General features: G+C 39.0%; 1 protein-coding gene across 7 annotated transcripts in view; it reads left to right on the forward strand.

Annotated features, from left to right (window-relative positions):
* Positions 1-27,113, forward strand: part of QKI (QKI, KH domain containing RNA binding) — a 156,554-nt gene that overhangs the window by 24,315 nt on the left and 105,126 nt on the right. For all 7 annotated transcript variants that reach the window (XM_068985237.1, XM_068985238.1, XM_068985240.1 and 4 more), the window contains exon 2: positions 22,727-22,869. In XM_068985237.1, coding sequence (XP_068841338.1) covers positions 22,727-22,869 — 143 coding nt within the window. The remainder of the gene's footprint in view (positions 1-22,726; positions 22,870-27,113) is intronic.

A 27,113-nucleotide genomic window follows, 5' to 3' on the forward strand; every position in this document is an offset into this window, starting at 1 on the left:
ACTTATTAAAGTTGTGCAGATGAGACTGAGGGTAAGAAAACAAGAAATAGGAGTGTTGTTTTTTCTTATTAAAACAGGTACCATCAAGTGTATCTTTGCCACTGGACGTAGTTTCATTTAAATTACTTTAGTGGTAGATTGATCGTAATAACATCCATATGAGAAGTAAGCTTCCATGAATGTTGAAGGTGGTAGAGTGTTTAACCATCTCTGAAGTTTGCAAAGTTTAAAATAAATCTTCTCTCTTCTCTTATCTGTGATATATGCTTGATCTTTGGTTTATTTGGTGGAAGTAAACGGTGATAGACCCTAAAGATACTATTTGTGCTATACATTTGTGAGAGAAGTATAAGTATTTTAATTCTTCTTCTCCTGGTCCAGTAAATTAGTATATGGAAAACTGTATTTTCAGTTTCAGAAAAAACTATAAAGTTTCACGCACTTAACTACAGGATAAAGTTAGAATAAGATGTATGGACCATATATAACTTGTGTACATATATAATATGTTTGTTGATATAGTTCAAAAATATATTTTGTACATATTTGTATATAAAAATATAGTGTATGTATATAACATATATGACTTTAGTGATATATAAGCATTGTGTATGTATTTGCCCACATGTGTATATATGTGTGTACATACCTGTATACTTACAGTACTTCTTTGAAACTGTACTATTTGTCTGTGGTAGGTTGTAGCTGGTAGTTGTTGTGGTGGTAGCTGACATTGAATTCAATTTCCATAGACTTTGATGATGGTTTATTTTTTAAAAAAGCTTTTGTTTGTCTTACTGCTGTGCTTCCATTCACATATAAATCCATTATTGTGATAAAGGTAGTCGCAGTTTAGCTCAAGATTATCTATTATAATTATATATTTATGTTATATTATATATAATACATATTTACAGTGTATTTATAATTTATAATATAATTATAACATATATTTATATATAAATATAATATATATTACTATAATGTAATAGATTACCTATTATAAAGGTAGCCACAACTTAGTTCAAGATTGTCTATGTCAGAGTCTGAAACACCTGAAGCATCTAAGATTATGAGTTCCAGGTGGATTTTAGAATTATGTGTTTGAAAAGTCATGTCACTGAATTAGCTCAAAATTGCAAGTTTGTCAGTAGAGTGAAGTAAGGGGAATGTCCACAGTAATATTGTGGTTTCAAGACGACAGTGTAAGATATGATCCTTTTATGCTGTGTTGTTTTCGCGTATATGACTATTTTAAGGTATTAAGTTGTAGTTACATAAAGATATATTACAAACTAGAATGTCTCCTCAACTTCCTTCCCTCAAATTATTCATTTGATGTTAAAATAATCTTAAAGCTCCTGAGAAGTGGTTAAACCTAAACAAGTCAGATTCTGGAGCAAAACCTTTTTTAAAGAGAGTATGGTGGGAAAGGTGCTGTAGAGGACGGTCACTCCAAGTATTCAAGAGTCATTTTTATAAGCCAAGTGTACTGTGGGGTTTGTATTCAAGTAGTTTGTAAGATTTTCCGATTATATGTTTGACTGTTTGAGGAAGAGCTTGGTAAAAATGAATTGGAAAAATTAAGATGTCGCTTTATTACTCTATCTCCTTTTGCCATTTGTGGTGAATTAACCGGTAAGAAATCATTTGTGAACAGTATTTGGTAGGTGCCTTTTCTAGGTATCTTTTATGCCTATAGCTTCTGCAAAGAGATCAATTACAGATTTTATGTAACAGGTACTCGTCAGATCAGCAAACACTGTCTTTCAGACCCACCTGTCAGGATACAGCATTTCCAGAGTATATCATTTTGCATCACAGTCATCCTTGACAGTGATGATGATACGGACATGCTTAGCATCAGGCACCTCTCCCCTCCCCCCTCCCTTCCCTCCCTCCTTCTCTGCCTCTCTCTCTCCCTATTATCTCCTTTAATCTTCCCAGCAATCCTGTGGAGTTTCTAATAACCTCATTTTATAGATGATGAAATGGAGGCTGAGACACTATAATTTTTTTTCCCCAAAGATTGCACTTTCAACAATTTTTCTATTCATCATAGATTTTGATTTACAAGTCTTTGGTCAGCTATTCTGTAAATTTCTTAAAAAGTAAAGTTTAATCTAACTTGTTTAGGTTAATCCTGGATAAAGACCTAGAGAAGCAAAGTTTTTCCCTTTAGGTTGTCCTTAAGAGACAACTTTATACGCACATTACATTATCTTCAGTTCAGTTCAGTCGTGTGACTCTTTGCGACCCCATGAATCGCAGCACGCCAGGCCTCCCTGTCCATCACCAACTCCCAGAGTTCACTCAGACTCACGTCCATTGAGTCCGTGATGCCATCCAGCCATCTCATCCTCTGTTGTCCCCTTCTGCCTCCAATCCCTCCCAGCATCGGAGTCTTTTCCAATGAGTCAGCTCTTGGCATGAGGTGGCCAAAGTACTGGAGTTTCAGCTTTAGCATCATTCCTTCCAAAGAAATCCCAGGGCTGATCTCCTTCAGAATCTCCTTGCAGTCCAAGGGACTCTCAAGAGTCTTCTCCAACACCACAGTTCAAAAGCATCAATTCTTCGGCGCTCAGCCTTCTTCACAGTCCAACTCTCACATCCATACATGACCACAGGAAAAACCATAGCCTTGACTAGACGGACCTTAGTCGGCAAAGTAATGTCTCTGCTTTTGAATATGCTATCTAGGTTGGTCATAACTTTCCTTCCAAGGAGTAAGCGTCTTTTAATTTCATGGCTGCAATCAACATCTGCAGTGATTTTGGAGCCCAAAAAAATAAAATCTGACACTGTTTCCACTGTTTCCTCATCTATTTCCACATGAAGTGATGGGACCAGATGCCATGATCTTCGTTTTCTCAATGTTGAGCTTTAAGCCAACTTTTTAACTCTCCACTTTCACTTTCATCAAGAGGCGTTTTAGTTCCTCTTCATTTTCTGCCATAAGGGTGGTGTCATCTGCATATCTGAGGTTATTGGTATTTCTCCTGGCAATCTTGATTCCAGCTTGTGTTTCTTCCAGTCCAGTGTTTCTCATGAGGTACTCTGCATATAAGTTTATATAAGCAGGGTGACAATATACAGCCTTGATGTACTCCTTTTCCTATTTGGAACCAGTCTGTTGTTCCACGTCCAGTTCTAACTGTTGCTTTCTGACCTGCATACAGATTTCTCAAGAGGCAGGTCAGGTGGTCTGGTATTCCCATCTCTTTCAGAATTTTCCACAGTTTATTGTGATCCACACAGTCAAAGGCGTAGTCAATAAAGCAGAAGTAGATGTTTTTCTGGAACTCTCTTGCTTTTTCGATGATCCAGCGGATGTTGGCAATTTGATCTCTGGTTCCTCTGCCTTTTCTAAAACCAGCTTGAGTATCTGGACATTCACGGTTCACGTATTGCTGAAGCCTGGCTTGGAGAATTTGAGCATCACTTTACTAGCGTGTGAGATGAGTGCAATTGTGCGGTAATTTGAGCTGCAACTCTAAGGAATATAGTGGTGTGTTGACTGTGTAAATAGCTTGCTTGGCTTGAAATTGTCATTCTTTTCATAAGAAAACACTATACAACATGTTCAGAATGCAGGAACTATATTAAGTTTCTTTCAAAACGTGTTCCATTTAATATTGACCTTTTGAAAGTGGGTTTACTTTTTAAGTCTTGATACTCTGATATCTTACTGAAGGTTCCTACCAGTGTCCCCAGGCACCTGTGAATTGACCAGGTGTTGAGAACTTACATGGGCTTCCCTCATAGCTCAGTTGGTAACAAATCTGTCTGCAATGCAGAAGACCCCGAATCAATTCCTGGGTTGGAAAGATCTGCTGGAGAAGGGATAGGCTACCCACTCCAGTATTTTTGGGCTTCCCTTATGGCTCAGCTGGTAAAGAATCTGCCCGCAAGGTGGGAGACCTGGGTTTGATCCCTGGGTTGGGAACATATGGCCTCTTCCACCTTGTTGTTTAGTTGCTAAGTTGTGTCCGACTCTTTGCAACCCTGTGGACTGAGCACCCTAGACTTCCCTGTCCTTCACTGTCTCCTGGAGTTTCCTCAGATTCATGTCCACTGAGTTGGTGATGCTATCAAACATCTCATCCTCTGCTGTCCCCTTCTCCTTTTGCTTTCATCTTTTCCAGCATCAGGATCTTTTCCAGTGAATTGGCTCTTTGCATCAGGTGCTTTAAAAAAGGTATATTGAGGGGTTTTAGTGTACATCTTATCCTTTTCTTGTCAATGAAATTATTCGTCTTCAAAGGGATTTGGCTTCAAACCACTATTAGGTAGGGTTTTCCTCTTTAATGACAGAATTTCACTTATTTTTCAGTGTGATAAGGGTGGTACAGTGTAATTAGAAATAAAGTTGTTTTTTCGATTTTGGTTTATATAAGTAATTTTCCACTTGTCCCTATCAAGGCAGGCTTTGGTAAAGACAGAACTTTATTCTTAGAAATTCTGATCATTATGAACTTTGCATGGGGAAAAATACGTATAGTTTTCAAGGAACAAATACCGAATTTGAATGGTAACTTGCATATCTTCAAACCTTAGCATAGCTACTCTATAATAAATAACTCTAAAATAAACAACCTCTGTATTTGGGAAGTTTTTGAGTAAATGAAGTACCTAGAGCAAGAAAAACAGAACCACTAGCCTGAATAATCATAGATATTACTAAAACTAAGTCAGAAAACTAAGATTTGGGGGAAAAAATCCTTAAGTGGGACAGAAGAATATATTTTAAGCTTTTTTCATGTATCACATCCATCAACATAATTATCGTAATAGTGATATACATATCCATGCTTTTTCACTTTTATTCTCCTTTTCTTCATAATGATTAAGGTGAGAGTTTATGTATCTAGAATCCAGTTTTCCCTTGCTTGGTCTTTTCCCACTTATTCAGTTGCTCAGTCGTGTTGGACTCTCTGCGACCCCATGAACTGCAGCATGCCAGGCTTCCCTGTCCTCCACTGTCTCCCAGAGTTTGTTCAAGTTTATGTCCTTTGAGTTGGTGATGCTCTCTAACCATCTCATCCTCTCCTGCCCTGTTCTTTTGCCTTCAATCTTTCTGACTATAGAACCAAATGCAACCATAGAACTCTGGCTTACTTTCCAAAAAGTGCTTTGTCTATTGTCCAGGCCCAGGCATTTATATCCCAGGACACTCAGCCGCATCCATCAATCGGTTCTAGCACTCCGTAATCTGTTTATGTAGAAACCAGTCCTTACTGCTGGATTGCCCAGACCATGTTGCTTACAGTGTGTCCCCGACATGGTGCCTTTCCGGTAGAATGATGAGTTGTAGTCAGTCAGGAATAGCTTCTTGAGCATCTTTTATGTGTCAGATACTCTACAAATGTTCACATAAGTGAAATAATTTTTCCTAACTCAGAAGCTTAGGTCTAGATGTCTTTATCTTAGATGTCCTTAGAGATGAAAGTCATCGTAGGCCATGGAAAGCTTGCACGATTTGTTGGAGGATATGCAGCCAGTTCCTGGCAGAGCTTAAACGAGAATCTCTTCCTTTGACTTTCATTTGGACTGTACCATTCTTCCTGTCCTTAGTTATTATTGCATCTATATTTCTCTATGTTTCCCTCCATATCTCTGATTTGTACCCTCTTCACCATGTTTTTTTTCCCCCTTTTCTGTCTGGCTCCTCCTGTCTGCCATCACTGCTTTTCCCATTATTCTAGACCATTTGGCTGACTATTAAATCAGCCAAGTTTAATTTTGGGAGATGGAGCAGTAAGGTATGGAGACAGACCTGAGTTTGAATACTGACTTTAACTTTGAAGTTATGTGATGTTTGGTGAAAGTATTTAATCCTCAAATCCCAGTCCCTGAACTATGAAGTGGAGATGAGAATAGTGTGTATGTGTAAGCAAATCCCCCTACCCAGACTGGAGTCATAAGGTGCTGTCCGGCAGGGCAGACTTTGTAGGGAGATGCATCCTTCGGAAAGGATCTGATCTCATGACTCTCCTCTCCTCCCACCATGAGGGAACTCGGTTTCGTCCCCAGTGCCTTCGTGCTGTGGCATTCCAGGCAGCCCTGGAGAAGGTCTGGATAACGGGAAATAGAGACCGAGTAGCAGCTGGCTAATTTGTTTACAGAGGAGAGTTTATTTTAAACTCTCTCCTGTAGGGAGGTGATGGTTCTTTGTCTAGTTTCTGGTAGGCTCCCTTGTCCTGGGGGTTTTGTCAGCATGTCTACTCTTGGGAGCCCAGTCTCGAGCAGAATGTGAAGCACAGAGGAAGTAGGAGCTCCCAATCATATTTAGATTCTTGTGCATTTTATCTCTCATTTGATGTAAAATTACAGTAGAAGAATTTAACATTGGTGTAATAAACGTGTTACTAAGCAAGTGCTGCTGTCGGTGATGGTTTAGTCGTTAAGTCGTGTCTGACTCTTTGTGACCCCATGGACTGTAGCCCACCAGGCTCCTCTGTCCATGGGATTCTCCAGCAAGAATACTGGAGTGGGTAACCATTCCCTTCTCCAGTGAATTCTCCTGATCCAAGGATTAAACCTGCTTCTCCTGCTTGGCAGGCAGATTCTTTACTACTGAGCCACCTGGAAGGCCCAAGCTAATGCTAGATTCTCACAAATCCAGAGTAAAGAGAGCTCATTAGAGAAGGTGAATACGTTCCTGTTACTGTAGAAAGAAGAGGAATGAGTTGTCAGCATATAACCTATTGATGCTTTAGTGAAGTTTCAGGAATGTTTTGTAGCTTTGTATGCCAAGAGCCCTAGTGAGGTTTGCTCAGTCTCTTGTTTTTTCCAAGGATTTAGATGTTGGGAATATAGCAAATGGCAAAAATAAAGCTATTTGCCCTCCCAGGGTTTACATTTCTTTTGTAGGAGACAGGCAGTAGGCAGTATATACTTTTATGGTATATTAGACAGTATGAGTTAGAGGGATACATTGAACAGGATAAAGTGAATCAGAGTGCTCTGGGTGGATTGGCAAACTGCAGTTTATTAAGAGAGATTGGGGTGCGCCTCATTGAGAAATTAACGTTGAAGCAGAGATTTGAAGGAGGTAATGGCGTGAGCTGTAGTGCTGTCTGAGGAAAATGGTGTTCTAAGGGGAGAGAAGAGTCCGCGCTGAACCGAGGCCAGAACCAGCGTCTCTTTGTGTGGGCGCAGCTGTGGCTGTGAGTCCGGACGGTGGCTTGGTTAGGAGAGGAGGGCAGAAAGGTTGAAGGGGTGCGGGGGGGGGGGCAGCACGGTGATTGAGCCAGGAAATCCCAGCAGGGCTCCTATAGACCTGGTCTGGCCTAGGACGTCTCTGAGGTCTAATTATTTATAATGTTACCTGACTTTTTCACTTGTCTCTTTGCTTGAGTGTACATTGGAGTTTTCAGAGGCTGTGTGATACTGCAGCCGGTGTAATTGAGAAGAAGCTAGGAGAATCCCACTGTCTCCTTTAAGAAAGACATTTAAACCATTTGAAGAAGTATAAAACAGTGCCTCTCCTCACTATTTTGTTGGAAAAGAGTATTTTCATGGACATTAGCTTTCTACTCTCCTGTGGTAATATTTTAAGCATGGGGTCCTGAGACCCAAAATTTTGAGAACAGCTCCACTAGAGAGTTTTGAGCAGAGGAGTGACAATTCCCTTGGATTAGTACAGGCTAGCTCTGGAAAACAGAACAGATTGACAGGGGCAGAGGAGGAAGCTGGGAGACCAGTTAGGTTATTTTAGTAGTCACAGTGGGAAATGCTTGGGGCTGGAACGAGGTGGTGAAAAGTGGGGTTCTGTATATATTTTAAAAGGTGAGCATATAGTACTTGCTGGTGAATTGGATATGATGTGTGAGTGAACGGAGTTGCCGCTTTCTGAGGTCAGGAGGGAAACGTCTGAGGAAGGCAGATACGGAATCTGATTCTGAATGTGTCAGGGCGCGTGTTTAGGAGGTGGTTAGAGACGGGTGTCTGGCGCTCAAGGAGAGAGTTCAGCTGGAATGTCCTCCACCTCCACTAGGTTTTGTTGGGTTGTATCAGTAATGTTTTTATATGATAGCACCGTAGCTTCCATTGCATGTGCGTGCTGAGTCGCTTCAGTTGTGTCCAGCTTTGCAACCCTATAGACTGTAGCCCACCAGGGTCCTGTGTCCATGGGATTCTCCAGGAAACGACACTGGAGTGGGTTGCCATTTCCTCCTCCAGGGGATCTTCCCAACCCAGGGATCGAACTCATGTCTCTTACCTCTTCTGCATTGGCAGGCAGGTTCTTTACCACTACCGCCACCTGAGAAGCTTCCGTTATAATGAGTTAAAGCTATATGATCTCAAAAAGCATGCTGTATTCTGCATTTTAAAAGTTCACATTAAAACTGCTTTCCAAAAAAAATAAAAATAAAAAAATAAAACTGCTTTCCAAGAATATTAAATGATAGTAGAATGTGCACTTTGAGTTAGTAAAACTTGTATTAGTAATTATGTCAGTGGCATATATAGCTTTACTTAGATTTTCTGAGTCTAGTTTTTTGTAAAGTTAAACAACTTTGGTTTAAAGAAAGGGGATCATATTGTTTACCATATTAATGTTTTTAATACCCATTATGTTGACATGTGAATATGTTGCTCGTGTTACAAAGATGGAAGTTTTATTCTAATTCAGTTTTGATGCTTGATATAAAAGGACCTTTTTGAATATTGCATATAGTAGATTTTTTATTAAGGCTTAAAACACTCTCCTTAGCTTTTTCGTCGTATGAGGCATTTCTCTCATATGGGCTGCTGTAGCACATGTGAATGTCGTGTGACGTTCATTTGCTTTAGTTTGTGGGAGTAGGGGGATGCACAGGTAAATGTAAGCATGTTGCATTATTACACATCTGAGGCTTTTCCTGCATTGAGCTTAGGTGGAGTTTAGAATACAATTTAAAAAGATAATTAAAAATCTAATTGTCCCTAGGAAAAGCAATTCATCTTTCCCTCTTAAACAGACATAATTCCTTTGAAATTTGGGGAAGTTTTGTTTCATTTTCACTCTGATTTAACAAATTCCTTTTAAAGCCCTCAGAGACTTGGAGTTTGAAGAGGCTAAAACACACAGAGATGGACACCTTCTCACCTTCTCAAATGCAACTGTGATAGAGCCTGCTCACCCAAGGGTTTGGTGCTTTATAGGAATGTCATTTAAACTGAGTCTTGGTGCCTAGGAGTTTAAGACATTTTGGAATGTGTAATTCTGACAAGAGTAGGAATGTTTGTGCTTCTTAGTTGGTCATTGAATTTATTATTAGTCATTTCTTGTGATGTATTGATACAGAGAGAGCACAGAATGGGGTTCTCTAGGATGCACCCCTAAACAGTTTTAGAGCTGGCAAAAACTATACATGTGATCTGGTCTAACCTCATTTCACACAGGAGGAAACTGAGACCCAGAGGTTAAGGTCAAAGCCACACAGCTACAAATTGCAGGAAATCAGAAATAAAATCCAGGTTGTATAAACTCAAGGTCAGTGTTTTTTTTCCTATTGCATGTAGTTCTTAGACTCTCTTTCTGCAGAAGTGAAAGTCACTCAGTCGTGTCTGACTCTTTGTGACCCCACAGACTGTAGCCTGCCAGACTCCTCTGTCCATGGATTCTCCAGGCAACAGTACTGGAGTGGGGTTCCCTTCTCCAAGGGATCTTCCAGATCTCCCATATTGCAGGTGGATTCTTTACCATCTGAGCTATGAGAGAAGCCCATTTCTATAGAAAGGTCATCGTTTATGGATTGTAGTCTTTTTCCTTGTTCTTAAAGAACATTTAAAGTACATATGTTTTTTAAGCAATATCTGATAAATTTAAAGAGATTATTTTAAAATTTTTAGTTACTTTGAATTAAAGATGATATTGAGATCCTCAGTGTTATTGCTAAACAGATGTTTTCTTTTTCTTTTTTTTTTAGACACTAGAAAAGTAAGACGTTTGTATGGCTTTCATTCTCTCCCACAGCTATCCTCCTCCCTTAGAATAAGTAACTTCGAAGGCTAAAGCAAACAGTTTTCTTAAAAAGTGAGTTTAGACTTACTTACAGAGAAACAGAAAAAATAGTGCAGAGGTTAATGTTAAGTCACATGACTAGGAAATTAACATTGATTCGAGATGATTTACTTATTTGCAGATACTTACTCAGATTTCACTAGAGTGTCTACAGGTGTGCTTTTCCTGGTCCAGGATCCAATCAGACATCCCACATTGCATTTGGTGGTGATGTCTCTTTAGTTTCCTCCATTCTGTGACAGCGTCACGTTCTTCATGATACTTTTCTTGACACTTTGGAAGGCAGCTGAACATTGAAGAACATTCTTGACCTTGGACTTGTCTGAGTTCAGGCAGTTTGGACTAGAAAACCACTGAAGTGCTGTTGGACCCTTCTGAGCACATCACACCAGAGCATGTCTTTCTCTTGATATTGACCGTCATCCGGTTAAGGTGGTGTCTGCCAGGTTCCTCCACTGTGCAGTTTTCTTTTCTCCTTTGTAATTAGTACATGTCTTGTGGGAAGATACTCTGAAACTGCAGATAGCCTGTTTCTCATACGTTCGTTCACCCATTTTAGCATCCATTGAATAGTTTTCTTGCTTGCAGTAATTATTACTCTGGTGGTTATCTATGACGATTTTTCTTATCTGTCTTTCCTACTATATTTATTATTGAAATTCTACAAGGAAAACCTGTCTTTTTTCCCACTTACATTATTCAGTTATTTATATCAGTATAAATGGATTATGGATTATAATCCATTATTATATTACAAGTAAAAGCGTCTTAGAAATGTAGTTTTGAAAAGTTAATATATAGAGATGATTCAGAATTCAAAGGCCTGTTAAGAAAGTATATGGTGAAAAATCTCTCCTCCACTCCTGTATCATGGTTACCCATTTTCATTGCCATGAGTTTATTTTTATTCTTCCAGAAATACTCAAAAGGGTTGGGGAAAGAGTTCTTAGTAAAAATTGCTAGAGTCTCAAGTATTACTCGGAGAAGGCAATGACACCCCACTCCAGTACTCTTGCCTGGAAAATCCCATGGATGGAGGAGCCTGGTAGGCTGCAGTCCAAGGGGTCACTGAGGGTCGAACACGACTGAGCGACTTCACTTTCACTTTTCACTTTCATGCATTGGAGAAGAAAATGGCAACCCACTCCAGTGTTATTGCCTGGAGAATTCCAGGGGCAGGGGAGCCTGGCGGGCTGCCGTCTATGGGGTCGCACAGAGTTGGACATGACTGATAAGACTTAGCAGTAGCAGCAGCAAGCATTACTATTTGTCTGGATTCTGATAACACCTACTATTTTACCATTACATATTCTGCAGATATTCATGGAGAGATGTTTCTTAACTAGATTTCTTAACTTTTGGATTTAAATTTTAATAACAACAAAAATTAATATAAATACTGGTTTCTCCTGCATATTCTAAAAAATAAATGACCAGAAGGCAATATTTTTATTAAATAATACTTGATATGTAATAGGTGAAACTCACCAGATTTAAAAGTAACCTCCAAACAAAATTTAATTTAAATAAGGTTCAGTTTTTTTTCAGTTGATTTTTATTCACTTAAAAAATGCTTTCCCTTTTTTCTGATAGCCTGTTGCCATTTTTCAGTTAATGTATCCATTTATTCATTTATAATTGTCACTTTTCTGGGAACCGAGGCCTAGATTTCAGTCATAAAACTGCTTTCTTTTAACGTGGAGTGAAAGAGGAGGGCTGCAAAGACTCTTGGTAGTTGCTAGTAAACAGTGAACATGCTGGACTATGCCTATTACAGTATGGCTGTAGCAATAAACCAAAAATTGGTTTGTTCCACTTCGTTATTTTATATTTCTAATTGTTAATACCATCTCTTAAAGTGAGTTTTAAGGGTTTCTTGTTCCAGAAGTCCTTTCAGTTGAGTTCAGTTCAGTTGCTCAGTCGTTTCCAACTGTTTGCAACCCCATGAATCACAGCACGCCAGGCCTCCCTGTCCATCAGCAACTCCCGGAGTTCACTCAAACTCATGTCCATTGAGTCGGGGATGCCATCCAGCCATCTCATCCTCGGTCGTCCCCTTCTCCTCCTGCCCCCAATCCCTCCCAGCATCAGAGTCTTTTCCAGTGAGTCAACTCTTCGCATGAGGTGGTCAATGTATTCAGCTTCAGCATCATTCCTTCCAAAGAACACCCAGGACTGATCTCCTTTAGGATGGACTGGTTGGATCTCCTTGCAGTCCAAGGGACTCTCAAGAGTCTTCAACACCACAGTTCAAAAGCATCAATTCTTCGGTGCTCAGCTTTCTTCACAGTCCAGCTCTCACATCCATACATGACCACTGGGAAAACCATAGCCTTGACTAGACGGACCTTTGTTGGCAAAGTAATGTCTCTGCTTTTGAATATGCTATCTAGGTTGGTCATAACTTTGCTTCCAAGGAGTAAGCGTCTTTTAATTTCATGGCTGCAATCACCATCTGCAGTGATTTTGGAGCCCAAAAAAGTGAAGTCTGACACTGTTTCCACTGTTTCCTCATCTAATTCCCATGAAGTGATGCGACCAGGTGCCATGATCTTCGTTTTCTGAATGTTGAGCTTTAAGCCAACTTTTTCACTCTCCTCTTTCACTTTCATCAAGAGGCGTTTTAGTTCCTCTTCACTTTTATGAAACCCTAAGTAAAAGTTGCTTGCGCTATCTGTGATCTTGGGGAGATTCTTTAATTTCTGAACCTTTTCTTCCTGGTTTCCATCCCCCCCCCCTTTTTTTTTTGAAAATGTGTATCATAGTAAATACTATCTTAGATTCTGGGAGGATCACATGATAATTCATGTACCGAATTTTAGCATGGTGAGGTGCTCATATTTTATAAAAATAATGTAAGTATTTGTGGTTTATTTTTAGACTTGAGAGTCAATAACTTAATCCTCATAATTTTATATGGGGAATCCTATTCTGCATTTTGATTTAAATTAGTTTCTACCATCCTAATGAAAATAACTACTATTTTCTAAGTGTTACTATTGTAAAAAAAATTCATGAAGTAACATGAAAACTAAATTGTCCCTGTAAACTCACCTCCCAGATATGACTACTCTTAGTCGTTGTTATATCCTTTTGTTGACTTCTGTGTGTCTGTCTGAAAATTCACATACTTCCGTTGTGATCATATATAGACTTTCTTTTCTGTAACCTTTGAAAGGGCCTTTCCAGGGAAATGCAGCTACTGTTAAACACCTTTCATTATACATAACTGCTGCTGAGAACAGTCAAGGAACTAGGACGGACTGTTTCATATTTTTATGTGAAATTTACCAACAGTTTTGAACAGTTAATTTTTGGCAGTTTAAAGGAGGGCTGCTGAATTTCATTTTGTCATTTTTCTTTTTGTACTTCCAGTTCTGGATTGATTAAAGAGTAAAAAGGGCCCCATCTATAGCATTGGCAGTAGCTTGATTCCTGCCCCACACTCCGCTGGTTTCAGTGTAGTTGCCTCAAATTTAAATCAGATATATTTGGTTGAATAAGCAAAATGTGTTCCATTAAATACTGCATATTATTTTCTAGTAGCTGGCTTCTTAATTCATTTCTTTACCTTGTGGCTATGGCTTTTTAAAATTAGAACAGTGAAGTTATATTATTCTGTGGGTTTTGCTGCGCTTAAAATATCTTTAAAACTCCCTGTATTGAGTAAACCCTGAATTAGAGGTCTGTTTTTTTAGAAGAGATGTTTGTTGCCCCTAAGTGTACAGGGCACATAACAGCCACCTCGTTGTGTGTTGGAGGTGTCCTTTAGTTATAAGTAGACTTTTAATATTATTATAAGATTTAATGAATTTCATGTGAATAGAGACTGCTGATTTGTTAATTAAGAGCTAAAACAACTAAAATCTTACTTTGCCCTTTGTCTCACTGTACCAGTTTAGTGTCCAGCAAGAGATGGATGGAGGTAGTGAAGAAATCATTGATCCCATTTAAACTTCATTTGGAATGATCAAAGCTGTCATTTTAACTTTGTTTATAAAATTTATACTGTGTACCTCAAAGCATGTATATATTTATAAATAATTGACTACTGAATAAATTAAGGGAAAATGTTAAATTAAAAAGCTTTAATGATCAGATGATACAGTAACCTTTTCATTTCTTCTGTATTTTAGCTCGTTATATTAATTATAATATAGATAATATTTTTGATGAATTTAAGTGTAAAGGTCAAAGTAAAGCATGTAGATGTCCAAATAAAGTATCTATGTCTATCATATCATCATAGCCAGTTGCTGGGCAGTTGCAGTCGTGTCGAACTCTTTAAGACCCCATGGACTGCAGCGCGCCAGGCTTCCCTGTCCTTCGCCGTCTCCAGGAGTTTGCCCAAGTTTGTGGCCATTGAGTTGATGATGCCATCCAATCATCTCATCCTCTGTCGTCCCCTTCTCCTACCTTCTCTCTTTCCCAGCATCAAGGTCTTTTCCAGTGAGTGGCCAAAGTATTGGATCTTCAGCTTCAACATCAGTCCTTCCAGTGACTATTCAGGGTTGATTTCCTTTAGGATTGACTGGTTTTATCTCCTTGTAGTCCAAGGGACTCTCAAGTGTCTTTTCCAGAACCACAGTTCGAAAGCATCAGTTCTTCAGTGCTCAGCGTTCTTTATGGTCCAGCTCTCACATCCATATGTGACTACTGGTAAAACCATAACTTTGACTAGACTGACCTTTGTCGGCAAAGTAATATCTCTGTTTTTTAATACACTCTCTAGGTTTGTCATACCCTTTCTTCCAAGGAGCAAGCATCTTTTAATTTCATGGCTGCAGTTACTATCTGCAGTGATTTTGGAGCCCAAGAAAATAGTCTGTCACTGTTTCCATTGTTTCCCAATCTATATGCCATGAAGTGATGGGACTGGATGCCATGATCTTCATTTTTTGAATGGTGAATTTTAAGCCAGCTTTTTAACTCTCCTTTTTTCACCTTCATCAAGAGATTATTTAGTTCCTCTTTGCTTTCTGCCATAAGGGTAGTATCATCTGCATATCTGAGGTTATTGATATTTCTCCCAGTTTGTAATTCCAGCTTGTGATTCAGCCAACTCAGCATTTCACACGATGTACTCTGCATATTCCTGTGTGTTGGAGCAGACTCTTGAGAGTCCTTTGGACTGCAAGGAGATCAACTAGTCCATCCTAAAGGAAATCAGTCATGGGTGTTCATTGGAAGGGCTGATGTTGAATCTGAAACTCCAGTATTTTGGCCACCTGGCTCATTTGAAAAGACCCTGATGTTGGGAAAGATTGAAGGCAGGAGAAGGGGACGACAGAGGATGAGATGGCTGAATGGCATCACCAACTCAATGGACATGAGTTTGGGTAAACTCCAGGAGTTGGTGATGGACAGGGAGGCCTGGTGTGCTGTGATTCATGGGGTTGCAGAGTCGGACACGACTGAGCAACTGAACTGAACTGAACTCTGCATATAAGTTAAATAAACAGGGTGACAGTATGCAGCCTTGACATACTCCTTTCCCAGTTTTCAACCAGTCTGTTCCATGTTTGGTTGTAACTGTTGCTTCTTGACCTTCATAGAGATTTCTCAGGAGGCGGGTCAGGTGGTCTGGTATTCCCATTGAAGAATTTCCCACAGTTTCTTGTGATCCATACAGTCAAAGGCTTTGGCATAGTCAATGAAGCACAAGTAAATGTTTTTCTGGAACTCTCTTGCTTTTTTTGTGATCCAATGATGTTGGCAGTTGGATCTTTGGTTTCTCTGCCCTTTCTAAATCCAGCTTGTACATCTGGAAGTTCTCAGTTATCGTACTGTTGAAGCCTAGCTTGGGGGATTTTGAGCATGACCTTGCTAGCATGTGAAATGTGTGCAGTTGTACAGTAGTTTGAACATTCTTTGGTATTACTCTTTGGTATTCAGTGAAAACTGACCTTTCCAGTCCTGTGGCCACTGCTGAGTTTTCCAAATTTGCTGGCATGTTGCATGCAGCACTTTCACAGCATCATCTTTTAGAATTTGAATAGCTCAGCAGGAATTCCTTAGCTAGTTGAGCAATTAGAATTAGCTGTCATAACATTAAGTTTAACGTGTCGTTTGTATCAGATTTTGTTCAATGTTTTGAAAAGTCATCCTTAAAAATAAAGTATTTCTTTTTGGCTGTGCAGGTAGGTCTTAGCTGTGGTTTGGGGACTTAGCTGCCCCTTGGCATGTGGGATCTAGTTCCCTGACCAGGGATCAAGCTTGCATCCCCTGCATTGTAAGACAGATTATTAATGACTGGACCACCAGGGATGTCCCTCTGAAAAGTTACCTTTTAATCTGTATTGTTACAGATTCTTAAAATAATTTTTTAATCCTTTTTAAAATTTATATCATTAGAATTTTTTTTTCCTTCACTACTGAGGTGGTAAATTTTTTATATTTCCTAGTCTTGTCTTAATGCTAAATCAGAAATAAAATAGGGCTCTATTTTATTCTTTATCTAGTTTTTCAATTTTGCAGCATTGAATTTATACACAGCATTTTGTACTGATCTTTGGAAATGACTACTTAATTTTGTAATTTAGATTTCTCAGCCTGTATTTTTCTGTTCTCCAGTATTTTTTTTCCATGTTTTTATTTCTGACACTCTACTCTTCCACAGAGTGGTTAGCTGTTAGTTTGATAATTCAGATTTTAGGAGCATGTGCTGCATTACTATGTATAGAACAGATGACTGATGGGAGTCTGCTCAGTAGCACAGGAAACTCTGCTGAGCACTCTGTGGTTCCCTAAATGGGATGGAAATCTGTAAGAAAAGTGGGCATATGTATACTTATGACTGATTTACTTTGCTGTACAGCAGAAACTAACACCACATTGTAAAGTGACTATACTTCAAAAAAATTTAAAACTGTGCAGAATTGTAAGGTGGCAGTGGATGGGATGCATGTACAGTGGTTCAGATACAGTAAAAGTGGTGGTAATGGAAAAGCGAAAAGCCAAAGTTAGTTAAGGCTTAATGAAACAAGAATGATTTTAAAACAAAGCTTTTAGTTAAATCCATAGGTGAATTAGGGGAAAGGGAAATGACTCAAGGCCAATGAGGTGTTCAGTCGCTCAGTCGTGTCCGACTCTTTGCGACCCCATGAATCGCAGCACGCCAGGCCTCCCTGTCCATCACCAACTCCCGGAGTTCACTCAAACTCAGGTGCATTGAGTCGGTGATGCCATCCAGCCATCTCATCCTTTGTCATCCCCTTTTCCTCCTGCCTCCAATCCCTCCCAGCATCAGTCTTTTCCAGTGAGTCAACTCTTAGCATGAGGTGCTGGAGTTTCAGCTTTAGCATCATTCCTTCCAAAGAACACCCAGGGCTGATCTCCTTCAGCATGGACTGGTTGGATCTCCTTGCAGTCCAAGGGACTCTCAAGAGTCTTCTCCAACACCACAGTTCAAAAGCATCAATTCTTCGGTGCTCAGCTTTCTTCACAGTCCAACTCTCGCATCCATACAGGTTGCATAAAACAGAACTGTGTAATAACTGCTTTTCCTCTTAGGAGCATAGTTCACTGACTGATCATTGAGCTTTAGTTTGGAAAAGGAAAATATTGGGAAAATTAAAGCAGAGAAATATGAAGAGACAAAGCAGTACAGCCAAAGCAGATTTTCAGGACTGGATTAAAAAATAGTTTTTAAGGTATTGGAATTTGAAAAAAAAATGTGATGACTGAATATCAATTCAAGAAAACACGGAAAATGAGAGGAGTCTGACTGCTAAAAAGGTTAATACTTCCCAAAGCTGAAAAAATTATATTCTCAACTTGTTAGCACAGCCTTTAGATTCCAGAAGTGATTATTTCCTGTTTAGCTCTGGTGGATCCAAAGGAAGATTCCAGTTCTAGTGTAGCTTGACATGTCATCAAATAGTTGATAAAGTGTGCCTGAAGTTTTAATATCCAGTTTAGAGAAACACGTGTGGTATGAAATTGCCGTTTGTTGGATCCTTGCCTCACAGAATAGTTATCCCTTAGGAATGTCAACTGATAGATTATCATCAGTCTGAAGGTATTAGTCTGGTAGAAAGCAACCATGAAAAAATGTTAATTTGTCTCCTGCTGTCTAAGGAAACAGCCCTAGAAGTATGGAATGGTTGAAACTTAGCTTTGACCTTGTCAGCAGTGCACTGTGCTCGCCAAAGCAATTAAGGTATTCTTGAAGGTGCAAAGGAAGCTGAGTGTTTGAGACTGGAGGTAGGCAGCCTCAGGCTGCGTACTCACTGGTGGTCACGGAAGGATCTGTGTGGTACAGGGTTTTCCATTTTAAAAGAGACAGACAAATTAATTACATTTAAATGAGTAAGAGTATGAAACTATGTCATATAGCTTAGAGAAGAGGACACTTAGAGATTTCAGAACTTTTTTATGAGCTTTGGAGTGTTGAGTGGGGGTGAGTGGGAGAAATTTCAGGAAAGAGAAAATTCAGTAAATTTATAACATTTAAGAACTTAATTTAGAGATGTCTAAAACAAGTTTTCTTGATATTGGGGCTATTTTGGGGTAATTATAAGTAGTAGGAATTTGTATACTCAGTGAGTAAGCAAATGGCTCTGAACTTTTACTTCTCTAAACCACTGTGGTAGTTTGATGAAGGTAGTGTGGAGATGGGGACATTAATATAATTATATCTTGTAATGTTTGATACAACAAAAGAATGTATAAAGCATACTAATGATGCATTTGTATGTTTCATAAATGAACACCTGTGAGCCCACCAATTACAGAGGAATTAGAGCATTACCCATGCCCATACCTATGACAAGTTTCTGTAATATTTTACCTTTGATTATATCAGGTTGATAGGATAGCATTAACAAAAGCTCTTCTTGCTAGCCTTAAAGAATGAAATGCTTTGGAGGCAGCTTTTAAAACCATTGGAGTTATGGGGAAGATAATAAATGAGTTTTTGCCTAGTGAGGTTGGAAACCAGTGGATTCAGTCACCATCATTCGATAAGCAACCTTTAATTATATGAAGTACAGGCTACCCACTCCAGTATTCTTGGGCTTCCCTGGTAAACTTTTGGTGAAGAATTCGCCTGAAATGCAAAAGACCCTGGTTCAATTCCTGGGTTGGGAAGGTCCCCTGGAGAAGAGACGGGCTACCCACTGCAGTGTTCTTGGGCTTCCCTGGTGGCTCAGCTGGTAGAGAACCCGTCTGCAATGCGGGAGACCTGGATTCGATCCCTGGGTTGGGAAGATCCCTTGGAGAAGGGAAAGGGTACCCACTCCAGTATTGTGGCCTGGAGAATTCCATGGAGTGAGTAGTCCATGGGGTCGCAAAGAGTAGGATACGACTGAGCACGTTTCACTTACACTTTTCACAGACACCGAGAGGTTAAGTAAGAGACTCTGAAATGACACAGTTACTGTTAAAACTGGCATCAGAACTTGCTCTGTCTTGAGTGTCCTAAGTAATGTGCCGAGAAATGCTAATGATTTTCTGGCTAGAAAGGTGCTATTGATAAAGGTGTAGTACTCAGCTGGTTGGACTCCACAGTGAAAATTCTAAATATCTTGTGAACTCAAACTGTCTTAGTCATCTTTTCATTTCTATTAGTGCTGTCTTGTATGTAATTTCTTTTCTGTTATTAAATTAAGTGATTTATTTTAGAGACTGAAATAAATATAAAATTTCATTGTAATTTTGCTTCACATACTCCTGTCATTGGAAAACAATGTCAGAGTTCTGTCCTCTTGACTTCTTTCTTGATCCTAATGCCCTGTCTGTAGCAGAGTTGATGATGCCTGTTTTGTGTCTAATCCGTATCTCTTACTTACTGTTGTTCTACCTTAGAGTACCTCTGTATTCATATGCCTCCCATATTAGACTAAATTTTTTGAGAGCTGGGACCATGACTTGTTTAACGTCAATGCCCTAGAACCTGGCTCATTCCTCTCTCCATTCACCCATCCATCAATACTGATTTAGTGAGTATTAATTGAGGACTGACTGTATTCCCAGCCACTATTGTAAGAACCAAGGATATAGGTAACAAAATTGCATGGAACTTTTAAGGTATTAAATAATCACAAAAGAGTTTCTAGAAATACAGCTTAAGTGGTAAATGTATCTTTTCTTTCATTATATCATCTGGTCAGATAGATATATGTTACTGGGGGTTTTTTGTATATTGTTTTTAAATCTAGTCATCTGAATTTTTTAATTTATAATTGATTATTTCAACTTTTCTAAGTTAGATAAATTTGTTTAGCTGAAAATCACTTTTTCCTCTTCAGCCAACTGTATTACTATGTTAATAGATTAAAAAAATATTGAAGAATTCTTGCTTTCATGGTGTAAAATCCACCTTGTCTTAGTGCATTATGCCAGTGATGTCTGTGCATTTAGGATATTTGCATCTCTGTCTATAAGTAGATTTTATCTATGGTTTTCTTTTATGCTATTGTCTTTTATGCTTTTTATTTGAGTGTTATTAGCTTCGTAAGGAGAAGGCAATGGCACCCCACTCCAGTGCTCTTGTCTGGAAAATCCCATGGGCGGAGGAGCCTGGTAGGCTACAGTCCATGGGGCTGCGAAGAGTCGGACACGACTGAGCGACTTCACTTTCACTTTTCACTTTCATGCCTTGGAGAAGGAAATGGCAACCCACTCCAGTGTTCTTGTCTGGAGAATCCCAGGGATGGGGGAGCCTGGCTGGCTGCTGTCTCTGGAGTTGCACAGAGTTGGACACAATTGAAGTGACTTAGCAGCAGCAGCAGCAGCTTCATAATAAGAATTGGGCAGCTTTTGAAGAGGAAATTTTAATGGGATAAACTAATGTTGGAAGTGCTTCTACATAGAGACCTGGACTGAAGGATTGATGTGCAGTTTTAATTAGATTAAATTTTCTCATGTCCTCCATTTAATTACGTGCTATAATTACATAATTATTTAAACAACCATTTATATTTAAATTGTTGGTCACTAGAAATTTGATTTGAGAATTTCTGTCATATGCTAATTTTAAGATAAACACTGATTTGATACTGGACATCTTTGGGGAAGATTTCATTATGAAAGCATAAGTATAAAAAAGAACTTAAAGAAAATGTTGCCCATATAATGTAGTTAAATACAAGGTACCTTCTTTTGATTTTCTTTTACAAAAGTTCACTTGCTATAAGAGATAAACATTTGGTAAACTTTGACAGGCAAATTGTTAAGAGATAAGATTGCCATCACTGAAGCAGAACATGTACGGTAGTGCAAAATTTTCACCGGTTGGACTAATATAGTTGGGTAAAAACATCTTTGATCATGCCTTTTTACTGAAGTGGATTTTATATAACTGGGAGCAACTTAAATAACTAGTTAAGAAAATTAAAGTGTGCATTGCTTTTGATAGTTCCCACAGCAATAAATTGAAATTCAGTATTTGGAAGGCATACAAATACAACAAGAGTGGTAAATGTATCTCTCTTTCCAGGTGAAGTTGTATTTTTTGTGTATTTATGTATTCTTTAACCTAATCATCTTATCTAAATTTTCTTATTAATAATTACTTCTTTTGGGATCTTATTTTTAAGTATCAATACTAATGGACCCAAGCCTCTTCCCAAAGGAGGACATAGTCTGTGTCATTGAGAGCTGGTTACAGAAACATTCAGCTAAATTAATAATGACAACTGTTCTTAGTGTATTGCAGTAGGTAGGGGCCTGTCCTTTAGCACATTGTAAAAGTTACATAAAGAACTCTTGAAAGAATTGATTTCCTTGTATAGGACTTGATCCATTAAAATAAATTTCTCATTTTTTTAAGAAGTCATATTTATACTTGAGAACTGTCATGATAATTGTTTTAAAAAATTACTGACTTTAGGTATCTCTGGTTTCTTGTATTTCATTCATTAACTCAGTGTAGTTTGATCACCATACCATCTTTTCCTCACAACTGCTGGATCAGCATTGACTTAGTGGTCACATCCAAGGCGCCCTCGTTTTGCTCTTCACCTGACCATGCTCTGCGGCGTTTGGTCCTGTCGATTAGCCTGTCCTTGGCTCTGCCACTTCTTAGCTTCTTAGATGCCTCTCTTCCCTAGTTCTCCTGTCTACCTCCATTTCTCCTTGGTTTGGAGCTGCGTTTCCTACTCCTTAAATGTTGCTTTTCCTAGGGTCATTCAGTTCTTTCTTCTCCCAATCCCCTCTTAAGACATCTTTTCTGTTCTTGTAGCTTTAACCAGTACGTTTGTGTGTCACACTCAGACTTCTGAATCTCTGTATCTATTGGACATCTCTGTTTGGATATTCCAGAGATACTTAAAATATCTAAGGAAGTGGTCCAGGTTGAATTTCATTCAGATAGATTATTTCTGAAGTATAAAGGAGCCTTTGGCATTAGTGTTGTCTGATAGGCATTCTTGGGGAGGTATTTAGCTGAAGCTATCATTTGTTTAGGCATGTAGAAATTAGGTAAAATAACTGGTTTGTATTATAGTGAATAAGAGCTTAGGCTCTGAAGTTATTTTTAATAAAATTTATTATTTGGTGTAAATTTGGTTTCTGGTAGAGTTTACTTAAGACTGTAGTTTGGTTATACACAGACTTAATCCAGAGAATGACAGTATAGGTCAACAACTCTTGACTTCTTTAAGTTTTAACACTTAATCAATGAAATCCTCCCTTACCCTCTTATTTATTTTTTTCCTGGACTAGTAAGAATATTTTTTTGTCTAACACATTTAAAATTTTTACTTTTAACAGAAATTAGCAGAGTACGGAAAGACATGTACAATGACACATTAAATGGCAGTACAGAGAAAAGGAGTGCAGAATTGCCTGATGCTGTGGGACCTATTGTTCAGTTACAAGAGAAACTTTATGTGCCTGTAAAAGAATACCCAGATGTAAGTATATTTTGTTTATATTCAATGTTTTGTTTTGCTTTTTTCCTGATTCACATTCTTTGGAAAGAGAGATATCTGGTGGTAAGCATTGGCAGCTGCTTTAAAAAAATTTCACACGAGGGACCAGATGTGTGAATAATTTAAAATTATTAAAAAATATATATTTTTGTTTGGATGTTGCTGTGTCACTTTGGAAATGCACATAGTAAAGACTCAGTTCTAGATTTCAGATTGAGGCAAGAATTATGGAAAGAGCTTTGGCTTGAATGTCAGAAAGCACCAAGTACAACTTAGTGCTTGCCTTTGGCCTAGCCTCCGAAGCTGCATCACCCTCTCAGCAAAATGAGGGGCTAGGCTCTGATAGCTAAGGTTCCTTGCAGTGCTGAAATTTTTATCATAACCACTATTTATAATTTTTTTCATCTTCGTTCCTTGCTCAGCTATTCTGAGTATCCTGTCCTGGATAGCCTCCTTATAATCTACAATTAATTTATAAAAGGCTCAAAACTCTTTGCCTTTTGTTACAAAGCCCTACATGATATGGTACCTTCTACCTCTGACCTCATCTTAAATGATTTTTCTTCTTCCTCAACACCCTGTAGTCACATGGGCTGTTAAGAATAGGTTTATTCCCAGCCCAAGAACCTTTATGTTTTCTCTGCATTGATCTTAACTGGCTGGCTTCTTCTTGTCATTAAGATTTTAGCTTAAAAGTCACTTTAGAGAGGCCTCCTCTGCCCATTTAATATAAAAGCAATCTGGTTACTCATTATTTCACATAGTCTCTATTTTTCTGCAATAGCATTTATTATCTAGTTTTCTTTTTTTTTAAATTTTCTTGTCTCACCCCAGCAGAATATAAGGTACTTAAGAACTTGTTTTTGTTATTTACTTCTGTATTCTCAGTGCATGTAATATTGGCACGTAATAGGCAAACAGTAACTACTGAATATATCGAGGCAAATCGATGTCTTTTTGCTGAGCTTCAGAGGACTTTTCTGAAAGGAAGTACAAGAAGGAGTTGATATTGTAAAGTCAGAAATGTGATGTGCAGTCTAAGATGCATTATGTGGATACTATCATAGTTTGGAGATTAGAAATAAATGTCGAGTTGATAGGGAAAAAATGTTGATGTTACATAAGGTGCATTTCTATTAATACAGTTTTCTTACAAGTTAATATATTTGCTCTTTTTTTGTTTTGCTCTTTTTTTAATAAGTATTTTTGTTACAAATATGTAAACAATTCTGGATGATTTAGGCAAAAAGGAGTTTGTTGGAAGATAATTGGGTGTAGTACTAAGGGTTAAAGGAATAGCTGGAGAACAAAGCTGTATATAAGACAGGAACCAGGGCAGGTTTGAGAACCTCAGTAGTGGAAGTTTAGACCTTCCCTGTTGAGAGCCTTGCTCTTTTTCTATTTTTAACTTCCATTTAATAATCTTGTGGTAGTTCATACATATACATGTATAAATTCTCCTTCAAACTCTGATTCCATCCAGGCTGCCAGGTAACATTGAGCAGCATTCCATGTGCTACATAATTTGGCATCATGCCTCTCAGATTTTATTCAAACTTCATATTCTTTGGAGAGAGAATGTATTTTGGGCCAGTTTGCCATGAGTAAGGCCTGGGATTAACTGACATAACCTAGACCACCCTGGGTATTGGATTATTTTTAGGGATGGTAAGTTGTGATTTGGGCAGCTGTCCATCCCAGTTGGTGTCTACTACTTCTGTATTTCATGATCTCTTTAAAAGACAGTGACCTTCTCGTCTGCTTGTCTAAAGGATGAAGAGCCAGCAGTGGTCTTTAGCGTGGACTGTGCAAGACAGCAACCTTCTTGTCTGCTTGTCTAAAGGATGGAGACCCAGCAGTGGTCTTTAGCATGGACTGTGCAAGACAGCGACCTTGTTGTCTGCTTGTCTAAAGGATGGAGACCCAGCAGTGGTCTTTAGCGTGGGCTGCGCAAGAGCATGAGACCATGTTAGAGAATGCAACCTTAACTCGCCCGATCCCCGTTCTTAGAGAAATGCTGTGCATGGAGTGATGCTTACATTGCATTACTAAAAGACACAAGTCCTGTATAATACTCTAAGTCAGAAGAGATGTGTTTTATGTTGTGGATCCAAAGGGAGGCACCTTTTTACTGTATTCCTGTCCTTTTCCACTAGTTGAGATTCACTGTCACGGTCAACTTCAGTTGCTGACAGGTGTGTTGGAGTGAAACAATGTCTAGTTCACTGATTCTCAAAATGTGGTCCTGGGACTATAGTATCCACACCTCCCGGGAACTTGTAAATGTTCAAACCTCAGCCCAGACTAGTTGAATCAGCAGCTCTGGGCCAAAGCTCAGCAGTCTGCCTTCCAAGCCACGTGGATGATACCATGTATGCTGAAGCTTGGGAAGCACTGCTCTGGTTTGTGTAGGTTGTCATCCTAAGCCAGGCTCACAGGTTGTCATGTAGGGTCCCTTTACCAGGCTTTGTTTCAGGAGGCAGATGGGGGCAGTGAACTCTTGAGGAGCAGGCGTTGCAGTAGTACAGACAGACAAGAAACAAGAGGATGTTTTCTTTAGGTCCTGTCAGTGCTGTGGGAAAAAGGAGATGCACAGTGGCTATGTGTTTAGTTAAGGAATCTTATAAGATGAAGGGAGTGCAGAGACGTGAGTAGAGTGATGAGGGGAGGGCGTTCAGATCATCTGGGGAAAGGACGTTGCAGGCAGAGAGATCAGCAGTTCAGTGCACGCTTGGGAAGTGTGGTGAGATTCAAGGTTAGAAAGTTAGCAGAGTGCCTATCCTGTAGAGATTTTGGATACTACTGAATGTGAAATGGAAAGCTGCGGAGTGCTGTGGGCTCAGTTAGGTTTTAGTAGCTTATTTCTGGCTTCTGTGCGGAGAAAGGCTGTGGATGATACTGACAGCAGGGAGACCAGCTGGGGGCAGAGGAGGAACTTGAAGAAGAGGACTTCTAAATACTCAGATCCTACATAATTGATAACTTAAGAGCCAGTAGGATTTGCTGGCAGATTGGATATGGAGGGTGAGGGAAAACTCAGAGGAGTAGCTCGCAGGTTTTGATTGGTTGAAGTAACAGTCACCAATTCCTGAGGAAAGACTGAGGGAAGAGCAGGTTTGGGGGTGGGGCTTCACATTTCTGACTTAGAGCTGAGTTTGAAGTCAGACATCCATATGTAGGCATGTCAGTGAGGCAGGTGGTGTATGAGTTCTGGGTAATTACTGGCACCCAAAAATATCTGTTTTATCAAAGCTTTTTAAATTTGAAATTCAGTGGTTTATAGGGGAGAGATAGATACAAGCCATTTTGGTCCTCCAGACCAGTTTTTTAATACCTTGAGTTTAAATTTCCTTTAAGAGGATTTCGCAGAGTTGGAGTTTGCGTGTAGTTTCTCTTTAAGGTTATCAGTACATACCAAATGAATAGTAACTAACTATGCTGTAGTCTGTGCTAGGAAATGTATCTCATCATTAAAAAAAAATAATTAAAATGAAACAAGAGTGTCAAATTTTGGCAGTATAGAAAATATTTTTATTTCAGAATTATGAATTAGGTATTGGTCACAATAAAACAAGTATGTGTTTTTCTTGTTCCCGTTTTTCTTAATATATCTTAGAGATCATTACATATGCGTTTGTCCTACCTCCTTTTGTATGAGGAATTGATTTTGTGAGTGAACTCACGCTCTTGGACTCGAAAATGCTTGTATTAAAGCTGCAAAGGGGCAGCGTAGTACAGTGGTCCAGACGTGTGAACTCAGCCTCCTGGCTGGCCCTAATGCTTGTGTGGTGCTTTGGGCAAATCCAGTCATTATCTTCTTCGTCTCTGTATAGAGGTAGTCTCTCACAGGCTTGTGAGGTCTTATAAGTGAATTAGTACATGTGAGACATTTGGAAAGTGCCATAATGCTGTGTACCTACATAATGCTGTGTTGCCAGGATGTAAGCTCCAGCAGGGTGGTGATGTTGTCCTTTTCTATAATCTCACTGCCTGGGATAATGTCCAGTAAACGGTAGCTGTACAATAAGTATTTGTTGTGTGTATCTATATGAAAATTTCCGTCTTTTAAATATTGCTGAACTTTAAAAAAAAGTTGCCTTTTAAGTTTACGTATAGTGTAAACTTGGAGATACTGTTTGGGTTTGGCTGTGTATAACTCTGGGACTGATAAGAGAAGGAAGCCTTAGATTCAGTGTTTGAGAAATGAGATTGTGCTGTATTATGTC

This window comes from Capricornis sumatraensis, chromosome 13 (assembly GCF_032405125.1).
Source record: "Capricornis sumatraensis isolate serow.1 chromosome 13, serow.2, whole genome shotgun sequence".
Classification (NCBI taxonomy): domain Eukaryota; kingdom Metazoa; phylum Chordata; class Mammalia; order Artiodactyla; family Bovidae; genus Capricornis; species Capricornis sumatraensis.